At 41.3% G+C, this 27,142-nt stretch overlaps 1 protein-coding gene across 1 annotated transcript in view; it reads right to left on the reverse strand.

Moving 5' to 3' along the window:
• The window catches only part of RAVER2 (ribonucleoprotein, PTB binding 2), a 141,324-nt gene that overhangs the window by 105,559 nt on the left and 8,623 nt on the right, over positions 1–27,142 (reverse strand). The window contains exon 2 of the mRNA XM_068961220.1: positions 1,569–1,635. Within this exon, the coding sequence (XP_068817321.1) occupies positions 1,569–1,635 (67 nt within the window). The remainder of the gene's footprint in view (positions 1–1,568; positions 1,636–27,142) is intronic.

The raw sequence follows: 27,142 nt of genomic DNA on the forward strand, positions 1-27,142 counted from the left end.
GAGCCAGTGCTGGCTCTCTCATGGGCAAAGATGAGTTCTGGGAAAGGGGTGGTTGCAGGACCAGGGTTTCTGATTTAGTTTTGGACTGCTGGTGGAGGGGCTGCTTCCTGACATGGCTGGCTGTAGGTTCTGGGGTGTCCCAAAGCTGGTGCTGTTCCACTCCCTGGATTCTGGGGCAACTGGCTAAGTAGTCCAAGAGCTGGTGTTGGCCTGCTGATGGGTGGAGTTGGGACCCAGGGTGTCCCAGGGCTGGTGCCAGCTAATTAGCAGACAAAGCTAGGCACTGCCCCCTCCCCCTACCAGGTCTTTCAGCTGCAGTGCCCTGGGAGTTCCAAGTCTGGTGTCAACCCACTGGTGGATGGTGCTGGATCCTGGATGCTGAGGGGTACAAGGTGTCCCAGAACTGATATTGGCCTGGTGGTGGGCAGAGCCAGGGTATGAGGGGTCCTCGGGCTGATACCATCCTGCTGTGTGTTGGTTAAATTATGACAGGGCAGGCTGCAGTGATGTGGTGGCCCTGAGGCTGATGCAGGCCTGCCTGCTGTGGGCAAGATTGGGATCCAGAGACTCCCAGGACTGGTGCTGGCCCACCAGTAGGTAAAGCTGGGTTCTGGGGTTTGTGCTGGCCAACTGGTAGACAGAGTTGTGTCCTGGGGTCTCTGGCTACAGGGTCCGAGGGGTCCCAGAGCTAGTGATGGCTCACTGGTGGATGGAGTCATGTCCCAGGATCTTCAATAGAAGGGGGCCCTGAGTATCCTTGAGCTGGTTTTAGTCCATCGGTGTATGGGGCTGGTTCCCAATACAATTGGCTCTAGAGTCCTAGGTGTCCTAAAGCTTGTGTTGACTTCCTGGTAGGTGGGGCTGGATTCTGGGGAACCTGGTTGAGGGGTCCAAGATGTCTCAGAGCTGATGCTAGACTGCTGGTGATGGGCTAGGTTCTGCCATGGCAGGCTATGGGGCTGTGGTGGGCTTGGGGCTGGTGTCTGCCCACTGGTGAGTAAGGCTGGTTGAGAGGCTACAGGCAGCCCACCAGTGGCCAGGGCCAGAGCCCAAGGGGGTCCTGCCCACTGGTGGCTGGGTGCAGGGCCCCAGGGGTCCCAGGGCTAGTGGTATGTAGAATTGGGTCCAGGCTGCTCTGGTGGACAGGGCCTGGTGTCAGGGTGGCTGTGGGCTCAAGGGGGCTTAAGGCAACCTGCCTATTGATTAGGGGGGTTGTATTCCTACCCTGTTAGTTGCTTGGCCTGATACATCCCAGCAGTGGTCCAGAAAGGTTGGTGGGCAGGGCCAAGTCAGACACTAATAACCTAGATGGAAGATTCTAAAGTGGTTCTTGCCAGCACCAGTGTCCATGTGGTAGAATGAACTCCCTAAAGCTGCATTAATTAATGTGCCTAAAATTTAGAATAAGTATATTACCTTCAGAAAATAAATTATGTAATGTGTATATGATTTAATGTTTAAGAAATTCAGAGATTAGTTTAAGAAAAAAAAGACACTTAGCTTTGTTGCTCTATAATGACAACATGCAGAATTAAAATAAAATCAGGTGCTTAGAACATAAATCTTACCTGTTCGCTTATTTCTGTCCACATAACAGTATTTTAATTCATAGTCTTGTAATAAATCATGAACTTCCTGAAAGAGACAAAACATGAACTCAATGAACACACGAGTGCAATTGATGGATAATCCATCTGTATTAGCCTACCACCACAACCATCACCACTCCCCATGTAAAAAAGTCTTCTGTGGTTCTCTATCACTCATTTAAATTAAAGGCATTCAAGGCCCACCAGATCTGGCACCAACTTACCTCTTCAAATATATCTCCCAACATATGCCCACATTCCTGCTCAGATGAACACCTCCTCTCTCAAGGTGCAGATTGTACCATGTACAATCTTCATTCTGAATTTATGCTGACACCTTGAACTTCCATGGGGCAAACAACTACTACAGATCCCAAATTCACCTGGAATCACATGCATCCTTTGAAATCCCAGCTCAAATATTCTTCTATGAAGATTTTTTTTCTAATTCTTTCCCACAATACATCACCTCTATGCTAACACTGGTCATACTTTATGCCTCTCTTACAAAAATGTTAAACATTTCTACTTGGGAACTACAAACTGAGTTTTTAAGTATTAAGTTTTAAATATTACACTTGTAGAGGGCTTCCCTGGTAGCTCAGGAATCTGTCTGCAATGCAGGAGACCCTGATTCAAATCAAAGGGGACTCAAAGGGGACCTTTGAGTCAGGAAGGTCCGCTGGAGAAGGGATAGGCTCCACACTCCAGCATTCTTGGGCTTCCCGAGTAGCTCAGATGGTAAATTATCCACCTGCAATGTGGGAGACCTGGGTTCGATCACTGGGTTGGGAAGATCCCCTGGCGGAGGGCATGACAAACCACTTCAGTATGCTTGCCTGGAGAATCCCCCTAGTGGGCTACAGTCCATGGGGTCACAAAGAATCAGACACAACTAAGCACACACACATCCGTAGATGGTAATACCAATATGAAGAAGAAATAAACATAAATTAAAACCTAACTTAGAGATTCCTGGGTATGAAGCAATAACCCTCAAGTTACAGTATGCACCCCAATTTCAGTCCCCTCAGTTCCCCAAGATGTTTAAACTGGTTTTCTGGTTTGTTCAGCTTGTATTACTCGTCCATTCTGAATTCTTAAATTCTGATATCATAACTTCCATCCACCTGGGAAAATACACTATATTTTGTCTCTATTTCTCAAATCCCTTCTATTAAACTGACACTATTTGAGTACAAGAGCTATATTTTATCTGTATGTTACCCATATTGCTTTGAATATACTAGTCACTCACATAAACATTAAAGTGAATATAATTTGTCATTCATTTGACATTAGGCCTTGAGAATTTTACTTAGTATACAATAGATATCATTATTTTTTAAAGGAATTGAACTATCACATTACTGGACGTTTGGACCCAGATAGAGAGTGGTGCAGCCAACCTGTTCTGTATTACAAACAAACACACTAAACAGACATAAGCGCTAGGATGTTAAGTCTGCAACCTATCAATAATTAATTCAAGAATAATAATTCTTATTACTGCTATTTTTATAGTTAACATTCATTCAGTTTTTACTAGGTACCAGAGCATTGAAGTCACTCTTTTATTAAAAACACAGGAAACCACAGAGTAGAGAATATTCAAGCAACTTGCCAAAGTCTTACACTTAGTAATTTTCTGAGTGTAGATTCACCAACTGGTTAGGTTCCAGGGAACTACACTCTTAACCTCTGTGCTATACTGACTTATTCCTTCTAGGATTAACTAAAAATAGTACACTGCCACAGATAGTTAAAAGACCAATACCTCTAGTGCCTTAATAAGGGATCAAATGGAAATGAAAAATAAATAAGAGGGTAGTCTCAAATTGAGAAACACTTTCTCTTTCAACCCAGTGCAAGGGGGTGGGGAAACTGACATAACAGGCAAAGTATAAAACAAGCTGGGTGAAAAAAAGACAATCATCTTTTATATAAGAGAGATAAGAAAGGTAAAGCTGATAATTTAGTATTCTTTATTAGTCAACATTTTAAAATATATATACTTACCAATTGTGTAAAATACTGTTTGATGAATTATATAGTAATACAATCAATATATAGTGTAGATATAACTATGATAATTTTTTATCTTGTAAGCATCAACATCTTATTGGACTTAGAAAACAGCATATGAAACTAAGAAAACGTAACTCTCTCAATAGCATACCCTACACATCTTGCCAACAGGCTAATTGAATACTTTATATAGAAGGTGACACAGTTTTGTTTGAAGGCATCAAGTGTATGCTTTCAGTCGCACAAACTCTAATCTCTCATTTCACTAGTTAACAGCTGTCAAATGCCAGACAAAGAAAACACGATACCGCTCTTCACTTTATCAAGTATCCATAAACAATGACATGTTATATTACTCATTTAGCTGAGAGAACCACATGAGAGAGATCTTAAGTTTTCAAGGATGCATTTTTGCAAGTTGAAAATTTTATTTTTAAAATACCCATATTTCTAAGCACAGCTTTCCCATGTATCAGATGTGGAATACAGACTTCACCAACTCAGAACGTTTACAAAACTTCCTGCAAAGAAAAAAAGAATTATTTTTCCCCATGCCCTGGTTGCTCTGACCCAGGAAAAAGTAGGTCACTCCTCAATTTGAGCCTTGGCAAGTTGGCCAAATTAAAAACTTAAAACCTAAAAGAAAGTCCTGAAAACCATTTGCCAAAATCCGCTTATGATACACATCACACGGAACTGAAAGTACTAAGATCATGTCTCCCTATTTTAATCTAGCTTTATGATACTTCTATGAATTTACAAACTAACTTTAAGGAATGAAGTTCCACCTTTGATGAAGACTCTTTATCCTCTGACTAGCAATATCTGCTATGCATTTCTTACAGTAAGATGAGCCCATCAAAACTGGTAACTGTTAAATAGCTTTAGTAATCTATTTCCAGACCAGATTCACCATCACTCCCTGGAACTGAAAAGTTTTCCACATATGAAATGTTTTCTGGGAAGAGGTTCAATAACTTTCAGCTCAAAGCAGTCAATCAAGAAATCCCCAAAAGTTAAACGACCATTGTTTCAGCTCATCTGGACTTCTTGATTGAAAGCCAGCCTTAGTTTCAAATCTGAATCACACTGTCTTCTAAGCCCTTCACAGACTTTAAATCAGCTATATATATATATATATGTAGATATATAGATTATAAAAACAACTTTCATATATTAAAACACTCTTCTTCAAAATTTCACTATATTTGAATGAAAAAAATATTGGGTTGGCCAAAAAGTTTATCTGTGTTTTCCTGTAAGATGGGACCCAAATGAACTTTTTGGTCAACTCAATATTTTTATTTATGTTCTTGTAAAATGTAAAATGATTTGATAATACAAAAGGATTATCTGTAACATATAATATGAGGCATTATAATGAAATAAGGACCCAGGAGTTCAACACCAAACTTAAAAGAGTAGAACACTGCCAACACTGTTCTATCCCGCTATGTCTTCCTTCACTGACCCATCCCCCATAACTAGAGTCCTCTCATAGGTTTGTATTCCCTAACAATATATTCTGTTGGTTTCTGAGCTTTAATAAAAATGGTATTATGCTATTTTAATCTTCTGTGCCTTGTGTTTTATACTCAGTATTATGTTTTTAAAATTCACTCATGATCCACATGGCTACTGTGCATTTATTCACTACTGAATATTCTGTGACTATTCATACTATGGAATATTTATTCCATTCTGTGACTTCAGTATGATGTACTGATCCACTTTTCTATCAATGAATACTTGATTTATTTCCAGGCTGTTGTTCTTTTGCTACTTTCACATATATATATTTTAAACTACTATCACCTTCTTGTAAATTTTACACATCTCCTGATGTTCATGGGCAAAAATTTGTGAAGGCATGAACATCCTAGGCTACATACACCTTTATAAGAAAGTGCCAACTTCTCTATCAGAATGACTATTACAGTTTCCATTTCCCTCAATATATGAGCATCTTTACAATGCTTGGTCTTACCAGATACTTAAATTTTGTCAATTTAGTGCATATAAAGTCATACTTCCTTGTGCTCTTGATTTGCATTCCCTTGATTCATAAGGCAGGGCATTGTGATGGTTAATTTTATATGTGAACTTGGCTACAGAATCTAGTTATTAAACTTGATCATCTAGGTGCTGCTGTAAAGGTATTTTATAGATATGGTTAATATCTACAATCAGCTTACTCTAAAGTGAAGGAGATCACCTTTAATAATATGGCCCCATCTAATCAACTGAAGACCTGAAGAGAAAAACGGGTATTCTGAAGAAAAAAATCCTGCCTTAAGACTGTAGCATCAGGGGTCCCAGGGTGGACTAGAGGTTAAGAATCCATCTTCCAAAACAGGGCCTATAGGTTCTATCCTTGGTCAGGGAACTAAGACTGCACAGGCCACGGTGCAATTAAGCTCATGTGCTGCAACTACTGAGCCCACGCACCCTAGATCCTGGGCCACAATTAGACAGAAGCCCATACGCCACAAGGAAGATCTGACGCAGCCAAATAAACAAGACTGTAGCATTGACACCTGCCTGAGTTTCTACCTGTTGGTATGCCTCACCAGATTTTAGATTAGGTAGCCCCCTCAATCAAGCAATCGACTTCTCTATGTATGTCAGATCAGTTCTGTTCCTCAGTTCAGTTCAGTCACTCAGTTGTGTCCGACTCTTTGCAACTCCATGAATCACAGCACACCAGGCCTCCCTGTCCATCACCAACTCCCAGAGTTTACTCAAACTCACATCCATCCAGTCACTGATGCCATCCAGCCATCTCATCCTCTGTCGTCCCCTTCTCCTCCTGCCCCCAATCCCTCCCAGCATCAGAGTCTCTTCCAATGAGTCAGTTCTTCGCGTGAGGTGGCCAAAGTACTGGAGTTTCAGCTTTAGCATTATTCCTTCCAAAGAACACCCAGGACTGATCTCTTTTAGGATGGACTGGTTGGACTGGTTGGATCTCCTTTAGGATGGACTGGTTGGATTGGCGCTCAGCTTTCTTCACAATCCAACTCTCAAAACCATACATGACCACTGGAAAAACCATAGCCTTGACTAGATGGACCTTTGTCGGCAAAGCAACGTCTCTGCTTTTGAATATGGTCTATAGGTTGGTCATAACTTTCCTTCCAAGGAGTAAGCGTCTTTTAATTTCATGGCTGAAATCACCATCTGCTGTGATTTTGGAGCCCCCAAAAATAAAGTCTGAGACTGTTGCTCAGTCGTGTCCAACTCTTTGTGACACCATGGATTGTAGCATGCCAGGCTTCCCTGTCCATCACCAGCTTCCAGAGCTTGCTCAAACTCATGTCCATTAAGTTAGTGATGCCATCCAACCATTTTATTCTGTCATCCCCTTCTCGTCCTGCCTTCAATCTTTCCCAGCATCAAGGGTCTTTTTCAATGAGTCAGTTCTTCACATCAGGTGGCCAAAGTATTAGAGTTTCAGCTTCAGCATCAGTCCTTCCAATAAATATTCAGGACTGATTTCCTTTAGGATTGACTGGTTTGATCTCTTTGCAGTCCAAGGGACTCTCAAGAGTTTTCTCCAACACCACAGTTCAAAAGCATCAATTCTTAGGTACTCAGCTTTCTTCAACTTTCACATCCACACATGACTACTGGAAAAACACAGCTTTGACTAGACAGACTTCATCCACAAAGTAATGTCTCTGCTTTTAAATATGTTGTCTAGGTTGGTCATGGCTTTTCTTCCAAGGAGCAAGCGTCTTTTAATTTCATGGCTGCAATCACTATCTGCAGTGATTTTGGAGCCCAAGAAAATAGTCTCCCACTGTTTCTATTATTTCCCCATCTATTTGCCATGAAGTGATGGGATCAGATGCCATGATCATAGTTTTTTGAATGCTGAATTTTAAGCCAACTTTTTCACCCTCCTCTTTCACTTTCATCAAGAGGCTCTTTAGTTCTTCTTCACTTTCTGCCATAAGGGTGGTGTCATCTGCATATCTGAGGTTATTGATATTTCTTCTGGCAATCTTAATTCCAGCTTGTGCTTCATCCAGCCAAGCATTTCACACGATGTACTCTGCATATAAGTTAAATAACCAAGGTGACAATATTCAGCTTTGACTTATTCCTTTCCCAATTTGGAAGCAGTCTGTTGTTCCATGTCCAGTTCTAAGTGTTGCTTCTTGACCTGCATACAGGTTTCTCAGGAGGAAGGTAAGGTGGTCTGGTATTCCAATCTCTTGAAGAGTTTTCCAGTTTGTTGTGATTCACACAGTCAAAAGCTTTGGCATAGTAAATAAAGCAGAAATAGATGTTTTTCTGGAATTCTCTTGGTTTTTTGATGATCCAACAGATGTTGGCAATTTGATCTCTGGTTCCTCTGCCTTTTCTAAATCCAGCTTGAACATCTGGAAGTTCACAGTTCATGTACTGCTGAAACCTGGCTTGGAGAATTTTGAGCATTACTTTGCTAGCATGTGAGATGAGTGCAATTGTGCAGTAGTTTTAACATTCTTTGGCATTGCCTTTCTTTGGGATTGGAATGAAAACTGACCTTTTCTAGTCCTATGGCCACTGCTGAGTTTTCCAAATTTGCTGGCATACTGCATTTTGCTGGCATATTTGCTCATGTATGTATATAAATACAAATTAATATAAATATTATATATAATCTATTGTTTTTCCAAAAGTTGTAAAATGCTTTATTAACTTAGTTTTTAGTCAGTTAGGGTTAGCTACATTATTCTAGCCATAAAGTGATTCTGGTATTGCCCTTAACCTCATAGGGAAAATTTTAAATATTTTACCATTGAATATGATTGTTTTTGCTTTCTTGGGATAATCTTTAAGTTTGGGAACTTTCTATTCCTATTTGCTATCAGTTTTTATTATGCTGCTGCTGCTAAGTTGCTTCAGTCGTGTCCGACTCTGTGCGACCCTATAGACGGCAGCCCACCAGGCTCCCCCGTCCCTGGGATTCTCCAGGCAAGAACACTGGAGTGGGTTGCCATTTCCTTCTCCAATGCATGAAAGTGAAAAGTGAAAGTGAAGTCGCTCAGTCGTGTCCGACTCTTAGCGACCCCACGGACTACAGCCCACCAGGCTCCTCTATCCATGGGATTCTCCAGGCAAGAGTACTGATGGGTATTAAATGTTATCAGTAATTTTTTCTACATCCATTGCGATGACTTAAATCCTATCTTCATGCCAGTGGTCTCCAAATTTTTATTTCCACCTCAGATGTCTCTCTGAGGAACCACACCTATGTATGCCATTGCTTGCTTAGAACTACCTTTGAATGTTACACACCTGATAATACTTTTTTGGGGCCCAACACAAGGCTGTATACATTTCATGATATTGGGTGAGTAAAGTGTGAAAGAAAGTGAAGTTGCTCAGTTGTGTCTGACTCTTTGAGACCCCATGGACTGTAGCCTACCCGGCTCTTCCGTCCATGGGATTTTCCAGGCAAGAATACTGGAGTGGATTGCCATTTCCTTCTCCAGGAGATCTTCCTGACCCTGGGATTGAACCCAGGTCTCCAGCACTGTAGGCAAACGCTTTACTGTCTGAGCCACCAGGAAAGTCACCTTGGCTGAGTAAATGTGGTGTCAATTTTAACTCAGGTAAATTTTTAACAGCTTTCAATGCAGCTGTTTTGCTGGAAACTTCATTTGAATACCAAGTTTTTGCCAGAGAAGCATTTTGACATGGCCTAAAAAAGATTAGTAAACTTTCAACTTTTTTATTAGTGGTATAATAATAATAATAATTTACTAAATATTTACTTTATCCCAGGCTTTTTATTGAAATAATCTTATTTAACCATAACAACCCCATGGTATGGATTTTTAAGTTGGATATTATGGCGTTTATAGCCAAGGTTACTGAGGCCTAGAGAAGGAACTTGTACAGACAATAGGTAATGAATCTGGGATTCAAACACAATTTGACAGACTTTAGAGCAAACACACTGAACTACTATACTAAATCTTAAGTATCAATGATCCAAAAATAAAATCTACGAACTATTCATTTCCATCACGTTTCTAACATTTACTACATCACTAACCTCCTAACCTTAGAGCAGAGATCAGGGTTAAGAACAAAGTCTGGGAGATAAAAGCAACAATTTTACTTTTTGACAGATAGACATCTGAATGCATCACTCTCTTGTTTAAATATTTCAATGGACTCTCGTTTTCTTTAAAATAAAATTCAAATTCTCTTAAATCACTTACAATCATCTGGTCCTGCTTCATGTGCTAGCATTATATTGAATCACTACCCTTCTCAAACTCTGTGTATTGCTATGAATATTCCTCACGCCTCTCTTTGGCTCCCTTCCCCTAGTTTATTTCTCTCTCCCTGGGTTTCAACTTTAATGAATTTCTCTAAGAAGCCTTTCTGAATCTGCCAAGTGTGGAGTAGATATCCTTCTTCTGTGCTCTCACAGCATTTTTTACTTTTCCCATCACAACACTCGTAGCACCCATCATCTGTATTTTCAGTTCATTTCAGTTCAGTTCAGTCGCTCAGTCGTGTCCGACTCTTTGCGACCCCATGAATCACAGCACGCCAGGCCTCCCTGTCCATCGCCAACTCCCGGAGTTCACTCAGACTCGCGTCCATCGAGTCCGTGATGCCATTCAGCCATCTCATCCTCTGTCGTCCCCTTCTTCTCCTGCCCCCAATCCCTCCCAGCATCAGAGTCTTTTCCAATGAGTCAACTCTTCGCATGAGGTGGCCAAAGTACTGGAGCTTCAGCTTTCGCATCATTCCTTCCAAAGAAATCTCCTGAAGGGCTGATCTCCTTCAGAATGGACTGGTTGGATCTCCTTGCAGTCCAACGGACTCTCAAGAGTCTTCTCCAACATCACAGTTCAAAAGCATCAATTCTTCGGCACTCAGCCTTCTTCACAGTCCAACTCTCACATCCATACATGACCACAGGAGAAAACCATAGCCTTGACTAGACGGACCTTAATCGGCAAAGTAATGTCTCTGCTTTCGAATATGCTATCTAGGTTGGTCATAACTTTTCTTCCAAGGAGTAACCGTCTTTTAATTTCATGGCTGCAGTCACCATCTGCAGTGATTTTGGAGCCCCCAAAAATAAAGTCTGATACTGTTTCCACTGTTTCCCCATCTATTTCCCATGAAGCGATGGGACCGGATGCCATGATCTTCGTTTTCTGAATGTTGAGCTTGAAGCCAACTTTTCACTCTCCCTTTTTACTTTCATCAAGAGGCTTTTTAGTTCCTCTTCACTTTCTGCCATAAGGGTGGTGTCATCTGCATATCTGAGGTTATTGATATTTCTCCCGGCAATCTTGATTCCAGCTTGTGCTTATATACCTGAATCTCCCTTAGATTGCAGGCTTAGTAAATAGCAAATACCATGCATCTGACCTTGTTCGTAAAAAGGTCTCCAACGTCTAGCAAAAAGCAGACTTTGAATATTTAAATGCATATTTGTTTCTACATATCATCTTTATCAACTCCAATACAGTATTATTTTCTGAGATTATTTTACAATCTAAACATAAACCAATACATTTAAAGTGCTCAAAAATTACTCTTTACATTAACCTAATACATAGCTCACTTCTTTAAAAGAAAATATTTGATCCACCTCCTAAAGCAATGAAAATGAAAACAAAAATAAACAAATGGGACCTAATTAAACTTAAAAGCTCTTGCACAGCAAAGGAAATCATAAACAAGACAAAAAGCCAACCCTCAGGATGAGAGAAAATATTTGCAAACGAAGCAACAAAGGACTAGTCTCCAAAAGACACAAACAGCCCATGCAGCTCAATATCAGAAAAACAACCCAATCAAAAAACAGGCAGAAGACCTCAACTGACATCTCTCCAAAGAAGACATATAGATGAAAAGATGCTCAACATCACTAATTATTGCTGCTACTGCTAAGTCGCTTCAGTCATGTCTGACTCTGTGCAACCCCATAGATAGCAGCCCACCAGGCTCTCCCTGGGATTCTCCAGGCAAGAACACTGGAGTGGGTTGCCATTGCCCGGGATATGTAAATCAAAACTACAATGAGGTTATCAATTCACACCAGTCAGAACAGCTATTATCAAAAAATCTACGAACAATACGTGCTGGAGAGGATGTGGAGAAAAGGGAACCCTCTTACACGCTGGTGGGAATGTACGTTGATATCGCTACTGTGGAGAATAGTACGGAGGTTCCTTGAAAAACTAAACATAGCACTACCATATGACCCAGCAATCCCACTACTGGGCATATACCCTGAGAAAATCATAATTCCAAGGGACATGTGCACCCCAATGCTCACTGCCGCACTAGTCACAACAGCCAGGACAAGCAATCAACCTAAATGTCCAGTGACAGATGAACAGTTAAATAAGGTGTGGTACATACATACAATGGAGTCCAACTCTGCAACCCCATGGACTATAGCCCACCAGGCATCTCTGTCCATGGAATTTTCCAGGCAAGAATACTGGAGCAGGTTGCCATTTCCTTCACCAGGGGATCTTCCCAACCCAGGGATCAAATCCAGGTCTCCTGTATTGCAGATTCTTTACTGTCTGAGTCATTACTCAGTCACTAAAAGGAACAAAAGAGAGTCATTTGTAAAGACATGGATGGGCCTAGAGTCTGTCATATAGAGTGAAGTCAGAAAGAGAAAAACAAATACTGTGTATTAACACATGTGTGTGGAATATAGAAAAATGGTACAGATGAACCTATTTCCAAGCCAGGAATAGAGACCCAGACATATGGACATAAGGGAAAGAGTAGGGGTGGGACGAATTGGGAGATTGAGATTGACATATATATACCACCACCTAGTTGGAAGTTGCTACAAAGCTCAGGAAGCTCAGTTAGGTGCACCTGAGGCAGGGATTGGGTGAGGGGCACTGGAAAGAAGTCCAAGAGGGGATACAGGTATGCATATGGCTGAGTTACTTGATCATACAAGGGAAACTAACACAACATTGTAAAGCATTGTATTGCATTTAAGAAAAGTTCTGAGCAAAAAGAAAAAATAAACTGCTCAAAAAAATTACTCTCTTTACACTAACCTAATACATAACTTACTTCTTTAAAAGATAATATTTACATACCTCAAATTAATGAATATTATATATCTAGCAATAAGAGGCAGAGAAGGCAATGGCAACCCACTCCAGTACTCTTGCCTGGAAAATCCCATGGACAGAGGAGCCTGGTAGCCTGCAGTCCATGGGGTCGCTAGGAGTCGGACACGACTGAGTGACTTCACTTTCACTTTCATGCATTGGCGAGGGAAATGGCAACCCACTCCAGTATTCTTGCCTGGAGGATCCCAGGGACGGAGGAGACTGGTGGGCTGCCGTCTATGGGGTCGCACAGAGTCGGACACAACTGAAGCAACTTAGCAGCAGCAGCAGCAATAAGAGGTTCTCCATGAGCAGTTCTTGCTTACAGACATCCCCAAGAGATAGATTTAGATAACCAAAGAAAATGTCTTCATTTTCCCAAAGAAAAACCATACAGAAATCACAATTTCCTCTTCTCTGACACAAGTGTTTTTCTTTCAAACATCACCTCGATGTATGACTAATTATCACAAATTAAATTGTTTAAAAATAACCCCCATTTGTTATCTCTCAGTTCTGTAGGTCAAAAGTGCTGGCAGGCTCAAATGAATTCTCCGAGTCTCTCAAGGCCAAAATCAAGGTCTTAGGCAGGCTGAGCTCTTATCTGGAAGCTCTAAGGAAGAATGCACTTCCACTCATGAAGGCAGTTAGCAGAATTCAGTTTCTTGCAGTTGTTGAACTGAAGCCCCCATTTTCTTGCTGGTTGTCAGTTGGGGACCACACTCAACCTCTAGAGATGGCTCTAAAATCCTTGTATGTAGATCCCTCCATCTTCAAACCCAGCAACAGTGCATCAAATCCTTCCTGTGCTTCAAATCATCTGACTTTTCCCTCTGGTAACTGCTGCAGAAAATTCTGCTTTTAAAGGACTAGTATAATCAGATATGGCTCACCTGGATAATCTCCCTTTTGATAATCCCAGATCAACTGAGTACTAACCTTAATTAGATCTGCAAAAATTCTCTTGTCATGTATGTAACAATCACACATGTGACACCTTAGTAGGCAAAACTCAAGAATATACGAGCATATGTATTACGCACATAGTCACAGTCTCATGACTAGAAATCTCGGGGGGCTATTTCTAAATTCTGTGCACAACAATCACTAACAATAGATAACACCGTACCCTTGGGCTTCCCTGGTGGCTCAGTGGTAAAGAACCTGCCTGCCAATGCAGGAGACGCATGTTCAATCCCTGGGTCAGGAAGATCCCCTGGAGATGGAAATGGCAACCCACTCCAGTAATTTTGCCTGGGAAATCTCACAGACAGAGGAGACTGGTGGGTTACAGTCCATGGGGTCACAAAAGAGTCAGACATGACTTAACGACTAAACAACAACTGTCCTTTAAACATACTTTACAAAAACTATCTTATTTAATACCTCAGGTTTCAGAGCTCAAGCAGGGTGAGAAGGACACCTGCCCAGAAGGGAAACCCAGCACAGAGTGTCAAGAACTCAGGCAAGGTGAGGAGGCCTTCTGGCCAGAGGAACAGCCCAGTACAGGAAGGAGGAGCTTAAATTGGATGAGGCGGGCATCTGCATGGAAGAGGAGACAGTTTCCTCACAGCGGTGATGGGAGATTACTTACTCACAGGAGAATTGTTCAAATAAGTAAATATGTTAAGGACAATGAACAGCAGGTTTCTCACTGTCAGAAAAAGAAGGAATATGGATTGGGAGAGAGCTAGCGAGAAATCCGTTATGTTAGACTACAATCTGATACATCAGTGTTATCTCATTACTCTTGATAAAGGTGGAAATGTATGTGTGTACATAATACACGCTGCTGCTGCTGCTAAGTTGCTTCAGTCGTGTCCGACTCTGTGCGACCCCACAGACGGCAGCCCACCAGGCTCCCCCATCCCTGGGATTCTCCAGGCAAGAACACTGGAGTGGGTTGCCATTTCCCTCTCTAATGCATGAAAGTGAAAAGTGAAAGTGAAGTCACTCAGTCGTGTCTGACTCTTAGCGACCCCATGGACTGTAGCCTACTAGGGTCCTCCGTCCATGGGATTTTCCAGGCAAGAGTACTGGAGTGGGTTGCCATTGCTTTCTCTGACATAATAAATATGCCCGTACATTCTTGAGCTTTGCCTACTAAGAGCAATTGACAGCAGTGACATCTCAAAGGCAATGAGTACATCTAGCTCCCAGATCCTGGCTTCCTAACATCATTTCCCCTAAAAAAAAACTAGGCTCTGTAATGGTCATCGAGACTGCTACCACAAAATATCATAGGCAACAGAAACTTACCTTCCTCACAATTCTGAAAGCTAGAACTCCAAGATCAAGGTTCTAGTTGGTTTGGCTTCTGCTGAGCTCTTCTCTCTGGCGTGTACATGGCCACCTCCTCACTGTGTCCTCCCATAGCCTTTCCTTGGTGATTGCACTCGTTGGGGTAGGGCTGAGGGTGAGGCACACAGCGGAAAGAGAGCTCTCTGGTGTCTTTTCTTCAATGACAATTATCCTATCAGATCAAGCCTCCATCTTTATGACTTCCTTTAAATTTAATTACTTCCACAAAGACCCCAACCATACTGGCACTTAGGGCTTCAACACATGAATTTGGGGGGACACAACCTTAAGGAAATGGATGATTCAAGGGCAAAAGCAGTGGTCCCAAATCTTTTTGGCACCAGGGACCGGTTCTGTGGAAGACAATTTTTCCACAGAGCATGCAGGGGGTGGGGATGGTTTGGGGATGATTACACACATTAAATTTATTGTGCTCCTATAAGCATCCAATGCCACCACTGATCTAACAGGAGGCGGAGCTCTGGTGGTTAGGGGAGCGATCTGAAGCGGCTGTAAACACAGATAAAGCTCACCTCCTGCCATGTGGCCAAGTTTCTAACAGGCCACAGAGCAGTACCAGCCCACAGCCTCTGGGTTTGAGACCCTGGGCTAAAGCACAGAAAGTAAAGCTACAACACCTTACCATGTCAAAAACAGAGGAACCGCTCAGTGAATGACAGAGACATGTCAAAAGCATATCAGACCAAGAGACAAGATGTAGAAGCAACCGAAGTGTCCATGAAAAGATGAATGGGTAAAAAAGATACTGTATATGTACACACAATGGAATATTAGCTTAAAATAATGATTAATAATTAGTTTAAAATAAAGGTAAAAACAATGAAATTTTGCCATTTGTACAACATAGTTGGACCTGGAAGGTATTATCCTTAGTGAAAATTGGACAGAGAAAGATAAATACTGTATTATCACTTACATGTGGAATTCAAAAAATAAAATAAAAAAAGAAATGAATATAACAAAACAGAAACAGATTTACTGATATAGAGAACATACTAGTGGTTACCAAGGGGGAGAGATATAGGTACAAGGGTACAAGAGACAGGGGTAGGGGATGAAGAGGTACAAAGCAGCATGTATTAAATAAGCAAGATATAAGGATGTAATATATGACACAGGGAATATAGCTAGAATATAGCTAATATTTCATTACTTTAAATGCACTATAATCTATAAAAATACTGAATCACTATGTTGTACACTTGAAACTAACATAACATTGCAAATCAACTATATAATTTTTTTAAAAAAGGACCCGTTCCTTAAGTGTGAGAACTGAATTAGTGACTTGTTTCCAAAGAACAGTGAACAGGAAAAAAAAAAAAACGGCGGCCTGGAGGAGCAACCAGAGGAGCAGTGGCTGTGAAGGTACAGGAGGGCCTAGAGGAGCTATCCCACGTTGAAGGTCAGGAACGGCGGAGGTAAGGAGATACCCCTCGTCCAAGGTAAGGAGCAGCGGCTGTGCTTTGCTGGAGCAGCCGTGAAGAGATACCCCACGCCCAAGGTAAGGGAAACCCAAGTAAGATGGTAGGTGCTGCAGAGGGCATCAGAGGGCAGACACACTGAAACCATACTCACAGAAAACTAGTCAATCTAATCACACTAGGACCACAGCCTTGTCTAACTCAATGAAACCAAGTCATGCCTGCGGGACAACCCAAGACGGGTGGGTCATGTCTGACAGAATGTGGTCCACTGGAGAAGGGAATGGCAAGCCACTTCAGTATTCTTGCCTTGAGAACCCCATGAACAGTATGAAAAGGCAAAATGATAGGATACCGAAAGAGGAACTCCCCAGGTCATTAGGTGCCCAATATGCTACTGGAGATCAGTGGAGAAATAACTCCAGAAAGAATGAAGGGATGGAGCCAAAGCAAAAACAATACCCAGTTGTGGATATGACTGGTGATAGAAGCAAGATCCGATGCTGTAAAGAGCAATATTGCATAGGAACCTGGAATGTCAGGTCCATGAATCAAGGCAAATTGGAAGTGGTCAAACAAGAGATGGCAAGGGTGAACGTCAACATTCTAGGAATCAGCGAACTAAAATGGACTGGAATGGGTGAATTTAACTCAGATGACCATTACATCTACTACTGCGGGCAGGAATTCCTTAGAAGAAATGGAGTAGCCATCATGGTCAACAAAAGAGCCTGAAATGCAGTACTTGGATGCAGTCTCAAAAATGACAGAATGATCTCTGTTCGTTTCCAAGGCAAATCATTCAATATCACAGTAATCCAAGTCTATGCCCCAAACAGTAATGCTGAAGAAACTGAAGTTGAACGGTTCTACGAAGACCTACAAGAACTTTTAGAACTAACACCCACAAAAGATGTCCTTTTCATTATAGGGGACTGGAATGCAAAAGTAGGAAGTCAAGAAACACCTGGAGTAACAGGCAAATTTGGCCTTGGAATGCAGAATGAAGCAGGGCAAAGACTAATAGAGTTTTGCCAAGAAAATGCACTGGTCATAGCAAACACCCTCTTCCAACAACACGAGAAGACTCTACACATGGACATCAGCAGATGGTCAACACCGAAATCAGATTGATTATATTCTTTGCAGCCAAAGATGGAGAAGCTCTATACAGGCAACAAAAACGAGACCAGGAGCTGACTGTGGCTCAGATCATGAACTCCTTATTACCAGATTCAGACTCAAATTGAAGAAAATAGGGAAAACCGCTAGACCATACAGGTATGACCTAAATCAAATCCCTTATGATTATACAGTGGAAGTGAGAAATAGAGTTAAGGGCCTAGATCTGATAGATAGAGTGCCTGATGAACTATGGAATGAGCTTCATGACATTGTACAGGAGACACGGATCAAGACCATGCCCATGGAAAAGAAATGCAAAAAAGCAAAATGGCTGTCTGGGGAGGCCTTACAAATAGCTGTGAAAAGAAGAGAGGCGAAAAGCAAAGGAGAAAAGGAAAGATATAAGCATCTGAATGCAGAGTTCCAAAGACTAGCAAGAAGAGATAAGAAAGCCTTCCTCAGCGATCAATGCAAAGAAATAGAGGAAAACAACAGAATGGGAAAGACTAGAGATCTCTTTAAGAAAATTAGAGATACCAAGGGAACATTGCATGCAAAAATGGGCTTGATAAAGGACAGAAATGGTATGGACCTAACAGAAGCAGAAGATGTTAAGAAGAGGGGGCAAGAATACACGCAAGAACTGTACAAAAAAGATCTTGACGACCTAGAGAATCATGATGATGTGATCACTAATCTAAAGCCAGACATCCTGGAATGTGAAGTCAAGTGGGCCTTAGAAAGCATCACTATGAACAAGGCTAGTGGAGGTGATGGAATTCCAGTTGAGCTGTTTCAAATCCTGAAAGATGATGCTGTGAAAGTGCTGCACTCAATATGCCAGCACATTTGGAAAACTCAGCAGTGGCCACAGGACTGGAAAAGGTCAGTTTTCATTCCAATCCCAAAGAAAGGCAATGCCAAAGAATGCTCAAATTACCGCACAATTGCACTCATCTCACATGCTAGTAAAGGAATGCTCAAAATTCTCCAAACCAGGCTTCAGCAGTACGTGAACCGTGAACTCCCTGATGTTCAAGCTGGTTTTAGAAAAGGTAGAGGAACCAGAGATCAAATTGCCAACATCCGCTGGATCATCAAAAAAGCAAGAGAATTCCAGAAAAACATCTATTTCTGCTTTATTGACTATGCCAAAGCCTTTGACTCTGTGGATCACAATAAACTGGGGAAAATTCTGAGAGAGATGGGAATACCAGACCACCTGACCTGCCTCTTGAGAAACCTATATGCAGGTCAGGAAGCAACAGTTAGAACAGGACATGGAACAACAGACTGGTTCCAAATAGGAAAAGGAGTATGTCAAGGCTGTATATTGTCACCCTGCTTATTTAACTTATATGCAGAGTACATCATGAGAAACGCTGGGCTGGAGGAAGTATAAGCTGGAATCAAGATTGCCAGGAGAAATATCATAAACCTCAGATATGCAGATGACACCAACCTTATGGCAGAAAGTGAAGAAGAGCTAAAAAGCCTCTTGATGAAAGTGAAAGAGGAGGGTGAAAAAGTTGGCTTAAAGCTCAACATTCAGAAAACAGAGATCATGACATCCAGTCCCATCACTTCATGGGAAATAGATGGGGAAACAGTGTCAGACTTTATTTTTGGGGCTCCAAAATCACAGCAGATGGTGACTGCAGCCATGAAATTAAAAGACGCTTACTCCTTGGAAGGAAAGTTATGACCAACCTAGATAGCATATTCAAAAGCAGAGACATTACTTTGCCGACTAAGGTCCATCTAGTCAAGGCTATGGTTTTTCCTGTGGTCATGTATGGATGTGAGAGTTGGACTTGAAGAAAGCTGAGCACCGAAGAACTGATGCTTTTGAACTGTGGTGTTGAAGAAGACTCTTGAGAGTCCCTTGGACTGCAAGGAGATCCAACCAGTCCATTCTGAAGAACACCCCTGGGATTTCTTTGGAAGGAATGATGCTAAAGCTGAAACTCCAGTACTTTGGCCACCTCATGCGAAGAGTTGACTCATTGGAAAAGACTCTGATGCTGGGAGGGATTGGGGGCAGGAGGAGAAGGGGAGAGCCAAAGATGAGATGGCTGGATGGCATCATGGACTTGATGGACATGAGTCTGAGTGAACTCCGGGAGATGGTGATCGACAGGGAGGCCTGGCGTGATGCAATTCACGGGGTCGCAAAGAGTCGGACACGACTGAGCAACTGAACTGAACTGAACTGATCAAGGTTAACATCACCAGTAGAAGTCATGTTGATGCCATGTACCCCATCAAACAACATGATCAGAAGTGGACTTCACCTCTGTGGAATTCTTCCCCAAATTCCATAACCCTGATAGGATGATTTATACAAACCCAAGGTGAAGGGCGTTCTAAAAAATTTCTGACCAAATTATCAAGTCATGAGAAACAAAGAAAAGACTAAGAAGCAGGTGCATAATGGAGACTAAGGAGATGTGATAACTGAATGTGGTACCCTGCATTGTAACCTGCAACAGGAAAAGGACGTAAGTGAAAAAACAAATGAAATCCAAGCAAAGTCTATAGTTCAGTTAATAATAATGGACCAATGTCACTTCCTTAGTCTTGACTAGTTTACCTTGATTACAAGATTTGACATTAAGGAAAGTTGGGTAGAGAATATATGGGAACTCCATGTACTACCCTTATAACTATTTCTGTAAATCAAAAATTATTCTGATATGAAAAGTTTATTTAAAAAAGGAAATAGGAGCCAGCTTAAAGAAGCTCCCACTGTCCAAATGTAAAACAATTAAGGCATAAAAGTAAGTAATGAGAGTAATGGAAAATAACTCACTGAACAACATAGGAAACCAAGAGTTTACTTTTGATAGAAAGTAATAAATTAATAAATTGAACACCAGAAAGGGAATTAAGGCATACCTCAGAGATACTGTAAGTTTGGTTCCAGATCACTCAATAAAGTGAATATCCAACGTGAGACACATTTTTTTGTGCCTTCCCAGTGCATAAAAAAGTTATGTTTACACTATACTGCCATATATTAAGTGTGCAGTAGCATTGTCTTAAAACAGCACATAATTTAAAAATACTTAACTGTAGAAAATTCTGAAAGAGATGGGAATACCAGACCACCTGATCTGCCTCTTGAGAAACCTGTTTGCAGGTAAGGAAGCAACAGTTAGAACTGGACATGGTAAAACAGACTGGTTCCAAATAGGAAAAGGAGTACATCAAGGCTGTATACTGTCACCCTGCTTATTTAACTTATATGCAGAGTACATCATGAGAAACGCAGGGCTGGAGGAAGTACAAGCTGGAATCAAGATTGCCGGGAGAAATATCAATAACCTCAGATATGCAGATGACACCACCCTTATGGCAGAAAGTGAATAAGAACTAAAGAGCCTCTTGATGAAAGTGAAAGAGGAGAGTGAAAAGTTGGCTTAAAGCTCAATATTCAGAAAACAAAGATCATGGCATCCAGTCCTATCACTTCATGGAAAATAGATGGGGAAACAGTGAGAGACTTTATTTTTCTGGGCTCCAAAGTCACTGCTGATGGTGACTGCAGCCATGAAATTAAAAGACGCTTACTCCTTGGAAAGAAAGTTATGACCAACCTAGACAGCATATTAAAAAAAAGAGACATTACTTTGTCAACAAAGGTCCATCTAGTCAAGGCTATGATTTTTCCAGTGGTCATGTATGGATATGAGAGTTGGATTGTGAAGAAAGCTGGGCACCGAAGAATTGATGCTTTTGAACTGTGGTGTTGAAGAAGACTCTTGAGAGTCCCTTGGACTGCAAGGAGATCCAGTCAGTCCATCCTAAAGGAGATCAGTCCTGGGTGTTCATTGGAAGGACTGATGTTGAAGCTGAAACTCCAATATTTTGACCACCTGATGCGATGAACTGACTCACTGGAAAAGACCCTGATGCTGGGAAAGACTGAAGGCAGGAGGAAAAGGGGATGACAGAGGATGAGATGGTTAGATGGCATCACCGACTCAATGGACATGAGTTTGGGTAAGCTCCAAGAGTTGGTGATGGACACAGAGGCCTGGTGTGCTCTGGTTCATGGGGTCACAAAGAGTGGGACACGACTGAGCAACTGAACTGAACTTGCTAAAAAAATTGCTATCCATCATCTGAGGCTTTAGCACATCATACTGTTTACAGTAGTGCCAAAGATCACTGATCACAGTTCATCATCACAAATGTAACAATGAAAAAGTTGGAAACACTACAAAAATTGCCAAAATGTGATACAGAGACATGAAGTGAGCAAATACTGTTGGGAAAATGGTGCTGAGAGACTTGCTTTATAAACTTTAAATTTGTAAAGAAAATGCAGTATCTGTGAAGTGCTAATAAAGCAAAGCACACTAAGATGAGGCATGCCAGTTTTAATTGAGTTTTAATTGAAGTATGTCATCTCAAAATCCTTATTAATTACAAACAGAATTACAAATCTGCTTGTAGAAGCCCAGCAGATGCCACTTTTTAAAAAGTCAGAGGGATCAAGATAACTTTACCAACAATGGGAAAATTCTACAACATGTACCACCCTGTGATGTTCCTGCCAAGGCTACATAACATGAATCTAATTATGCAGAACTAATCTAATTATAAAGAATGTCCAAACAGAAGGACACTCTATAAAGTAACTGATCTGTAATCTTTGAAAGGGTTGAAATTGTAAAAAGACAAGTTATTTCAGACTGAAAACTAAAAAGACACAACTAAGTGCAATATGTGATTCTGAACTGGATCCTTTCACTATAAAAGATATTAATGGGAAAACAGGCAAAATTTAAACGTGATCTGAAGACTAGATGGTAGTGTTTTTAGTTTCATGGTTCAGTTCAGTTGTTCAGTCGTGTCCGACACTTTGCGACCCCATCGACTGCAGTACTCTCAGAGCCTACTCAAACTCATGTCTATCGAGTCAGTGATGCCATCCAACCGTCTCATCCTCTGTCGTTCCCTTCTCCTTCTGCCTTCAGTCTTTCCCAGCATCAGGGTCTTTTCCAATGAGTCAGTTCTTCGCATCAGGTGGCCAAAGTATTGGAGTTTCAGCTTCAACATCAGTCCTTCCAATGAATATTCAGGATTGATTTCCTTTAGGATGGACTGGTTGGATCTTCTTGCAGTTCAAGGAACTCTCGAGTCTTCTCCAATACTACAGTTCAAAAGCATCAATTCTTCAGCACTCAGCTTTATGGTCCAACTGGAAAAACTATAGCTTTGACAAGATGGACCTTTGTGGACAAAGTAGTGTCTCTGCTTTTTAATATACTGTCTAGGTTGGTCATAGCTTTTCTTCCAAAGAGCAAGAGTCTTTTAATTTCATGGTTGCAGTCACCATCTGCAGTGATTTTGGAGCCGAAGAAAAAAAAGTCTCTCACTGTTTCCATTGTTTCCCCATCTATTTACCATGAAGTGATGGGACTGGATGCCATGATCTTAGTCTTTTAAATGTTGAGTTTTAAGTCAACTTTTTCATGGTAGTTTCACAAAGTTTCACGGTAATGATGTGTTTATGCTGGAGAAAGTCCATATTTGTATGAAATACACAATAAAAGTCCTCAGGTTGATAGAAAGTAGGTCAGTACTCTCTCAAACAGTTCAGGAAAAATAAGTCCTTTGTACTTATAACTTTTCTGTAAGTTTGTGATTATTTCAAAATTTAAAACTTCCCAGATTCACATGTTCTTGTTTATTGCTGTTACTTGTATTCTAGATCAGGATGCAAAAAACTAACAAGATATAAAGTCAGAGAGATGGAGACTAATCTGAAATCAAAAGCAAGCAGCTGAACTTGAGGGTAATAGAAGATTCAAAGTTCAGGAAATAAAGGCAAGCCAGGAACTACAAGCAGATAATCACTATAGTGGCTTAAGGAAAAATATAAAAACTGATTGGCTAGGGTAAAGGAAGTGAGGTAGGGCTGGGTGAAAGGCGATGGCAGGAAAGAGGCAAAGAATATTTGTGCAAATACAGGCTCAGTTCAGTTCAGTCGCTCAGTCGTGTCTGACTCTTTGCAACCCCATGAATTGCAGCACGCCAGGCCTCCCTGTCCATCACCAACTCACAGAGTTCACCCAAACTCACATCCATCGAGTCAGCAAAGCCATCCAGCCATCTCATCCTCTGTCGTCCCCTTCTCCTCCTGCCCCCAATCCCTCCCAGCATCAGAGTCTTTTCCAATGAGTCAACTCTTCGCATGAGGTGGCCAAAGTACTGGAGCTTCAGCTTTAGCATCATTCCTTCCAAAGAAATCCCAGGGCTGATCTTCTTCAGAATGGACTGGTCGGATCTCCTTGCAGTCCAAGGGACTCTCAAGAGTCTTCTCCAACACCACAGTTCAAAAGCATCAATTCTTCAGCGCTCAGCCTTCTTCACAGTCCAACTCTCACATCCATACATGACCACAGGAAAAATCATAGCCTTGACTAGACGGACCTTTGTTGGCAAAGTAATGTCTCTGCTTTTGAATATGCTATCTAGGTTGGTCATAACTTTTCTTCCAAGGAGCAAGTGTCTTTTAATTTCATGGCTGCAATCACCATCTGCTGTGATTTTGGAGTCCCAAAAAATAAAGTCTGACACTGTTTCCACTGTTTCCCCATCTATTTCCCATGAAGTAATAATGGAACCAGATGCCATGATCTTCGTTTTCTGAATGTTGAGCGTTAAGCCAACTTTTTCACCCTCCTCTTTCACTTTCATCAAGAGGCTTTTGAGTTCCTCTTCACTTTCTGCCATAAGAGTGGTGTCATCTGCATATCTGAGGTTATTGATATTTCTCCCGGCAGCCTTGATTCCAGCTTGTGTTTCTTCCAGTTCAGCGTTTCTCATGATGTACTCTGCATATAAGTTAAATAAGCAGGGTGACAATATACAGCCTTGACGTACTCCTTTTCCTATTTGGAACCAGTCTATTGTTTCATGTCCTGTTCTAACTGTTGCTTCCTGACCTGCATATAGGTTTCTCAAGAGGCAGGTCAGGTGGTCTGGTATTCCCATCTCTTTCAGAATTTTCCCCAGTTTATTGTTATCCACACAGTCAAAGGCTTTGGCATAGTCAATAAAGCAGAAATAGATGTGCTTCTGGAACTCTCTTCTGCAATTCTAATGCTATTTTGGTAACAAAGGTTTAACAGAAAGCTTCAGACTCACAAAGCATATGTACAAGCATAAGGATGAAGGAAATCTAAAGATAATGATGGTAAATAAACTCAAAATTAAGCATCAAATGCCTAGAAAACAAATTTAGGGACACACAATAAGTTAGGACTCAGAAATCTAACAAAGAAAAAATTTATCATAGCAATAGTTACTGAGTAGTCTTCATCTGTTTTTAAAAGAGAAACCTTTGCATCCACACATGTTAAGTAGGAAATAATACATTAGAGTATCAAAATTCTGAACATCTACTCTGTGCCAGGCATACTATGTAAAATGTTAGTAACACTGCATAACCAGAGAACAATGATCACTGACATCAAACATTAAGTGATAGGTGACTTTCTTAGAAAGAAAATTAAGAAGCCTGATATATTTCTTGCCCAGAAAGAGGATTGTGCCACCTATGCATAAATGTGGCCCACAGAAGTTTCTGCTGAAAACTTTTCTCAAGAAGCAGCTTTGGACCTGTTCTAGTGGTCCATACTCAGGTGAAGTCCCAAAAACATGATCAAAATTATAACAGTGTGGGAAGGTGTTCCTCAATCTAGGTATAAAATCTCCCAGAATGAGATCAGAGGCAAATCGCAAGAGATCCACAGCACCTTTAAATCACATGCAGATTTCTATGTGCCTGTGAACATTAGAGGGGATTCCCCAATAGCTCAGTTGATAAAGATGCAGGAGACCCCGGTTCAATTACTGGGTTGGGAAGACCTGCTGGAGAAGGGATAGGCTACCCACTCCAGTATTCTTGGGCTTCCCTTGTGGCTCAGATGGTAAAGAATCCACCTGCAATGCAGGAGACCCCGGTTCAATCCCTACGTTGGGAAAATCCCCTGGAGAAGGAAAAGGCTACCCACTCCAGTATTCTGACCTGGAGAATTCCATGGACTGTATAAGTCCATGGGGTCACAAAGAGTCCAACACGAGTGAGCGACCTGCCCATGAACGTTAGAACTTTTCCTGAGAGAGGGTTTACAGCTTTCAACCTATTCAGAAGCCATAAACAGTTGACTGATAGAATAATTATATGTGAATGGAGTTCACTGCCAAAAGAGCTAACGCAATCTTACAATGCAAAATGTGTTCATCTTACAAACTAATCCTGAAAGCCTGCCATGTGCCAGACACATTAACAGAAGCATAGCATTTTAGAACAAAGAAGTGGGTAGTCTCCTTCTGTTTTAAACTTCCCTTGGAACAATGTGTCAGCTTCTAGGTTAAACACTGGTGACACCGAGGTAAATATTACATAACCCCTGTCCTTTGAAACACTTAGGATCTACTGTATGTATGGGAATTACAATCATAACACAGTGTGGGTTAAGAATATAATTTTGGAATCAAAAAGACATTAGCTTCTCTCCACTCTACCAATAAGCTGAATGACTGCACAGACTGCTTGACATTAATTTTGCATCTCTGTTTCCCTATCAATAAAATGAGCATTAAAAAATTCTGATCTTACAGCCTTGAGAAAAGGATTAAACACAATGCAAAAGCACCACAGTGCCTAGCAACAGTTGTTTAGTCACTAAATCCCGTCCAACTCTTGTGCCACCCCACAGACTGTAGCCCTCCAGTCTCCTCTGTCCACGGGATTCTCCAGGCAAGAATGCTGGAGTGGGCTGCCATTACTTCTGCAGGGGATACCAATCCAGGGATTGAATCCACATCTCCAGCACTGGCAGTCGAATTCTTTACCACTGCGCCACAACAGGCCTCCAATAAACAAAGGTTATTATCAAGGAGATCTCAGCTAGACTCAACTCTGAGTGCCACATTTTAAGAGATCCAACAACAAAATGATAGTCGTGTGTGTGTTTAGAGAAAAATAAACAAGACGGTGAGGCAACTCAGACTCATGTTCTAAATTGAGTGGTTTGAAGGAAGCAAGATTATAAGTTAAAAAAGAGAATACCATAATTTCTCCATGCTACTAGAGGAGAAAAGTTGGATCAAGAAATCAAAATTTCAGGGAAATAGGTTTTATATATTTAATATAAAAGAGACACTTATAACAACAAAAGCTGTCTGAAAATGGAGCAGGATATCTTACAAAGAAGTGATTTCTTTGAGACTAAACGTGTTAAAAATGTGCTGGAATCCATGTGTTTAGGACCCTGCAAATCGTATTCATGCAATGCAGGAGACCCGAGTTCAATTCTTCGGTCGGGAAGATCCCCTGGAGAAGGGCATGGCAACCCACTCCAGTATTCTTGCCTGGAGAATTCCATGGACAGAAGAGTCTGGTGGGCTACAGTTTATGGCATTGTGAAGAGCCAGACAAGACCGAGCAACTAACACACTATTCAACAAAAGGGTTAGATAAAATGTCTTCTGCCATCCTTTCCACTAAGGTTTCATGTTT

This window comes from Capricornis sumatraensis, chromosome 2 (assembly GCF_032405125.1).
Source record: "Capricornis sumatraensis isolate serow.1 chromosome 2, serow.2, whole genome shotgun sequence".
In the NCBI taxonomy this organism is placed as follows: Eukaryota; Metazoa; Chordata; class Mammalia; order Artiodactyla; family Bovidae; genus Capricornis; species Capricornis sumatraensis.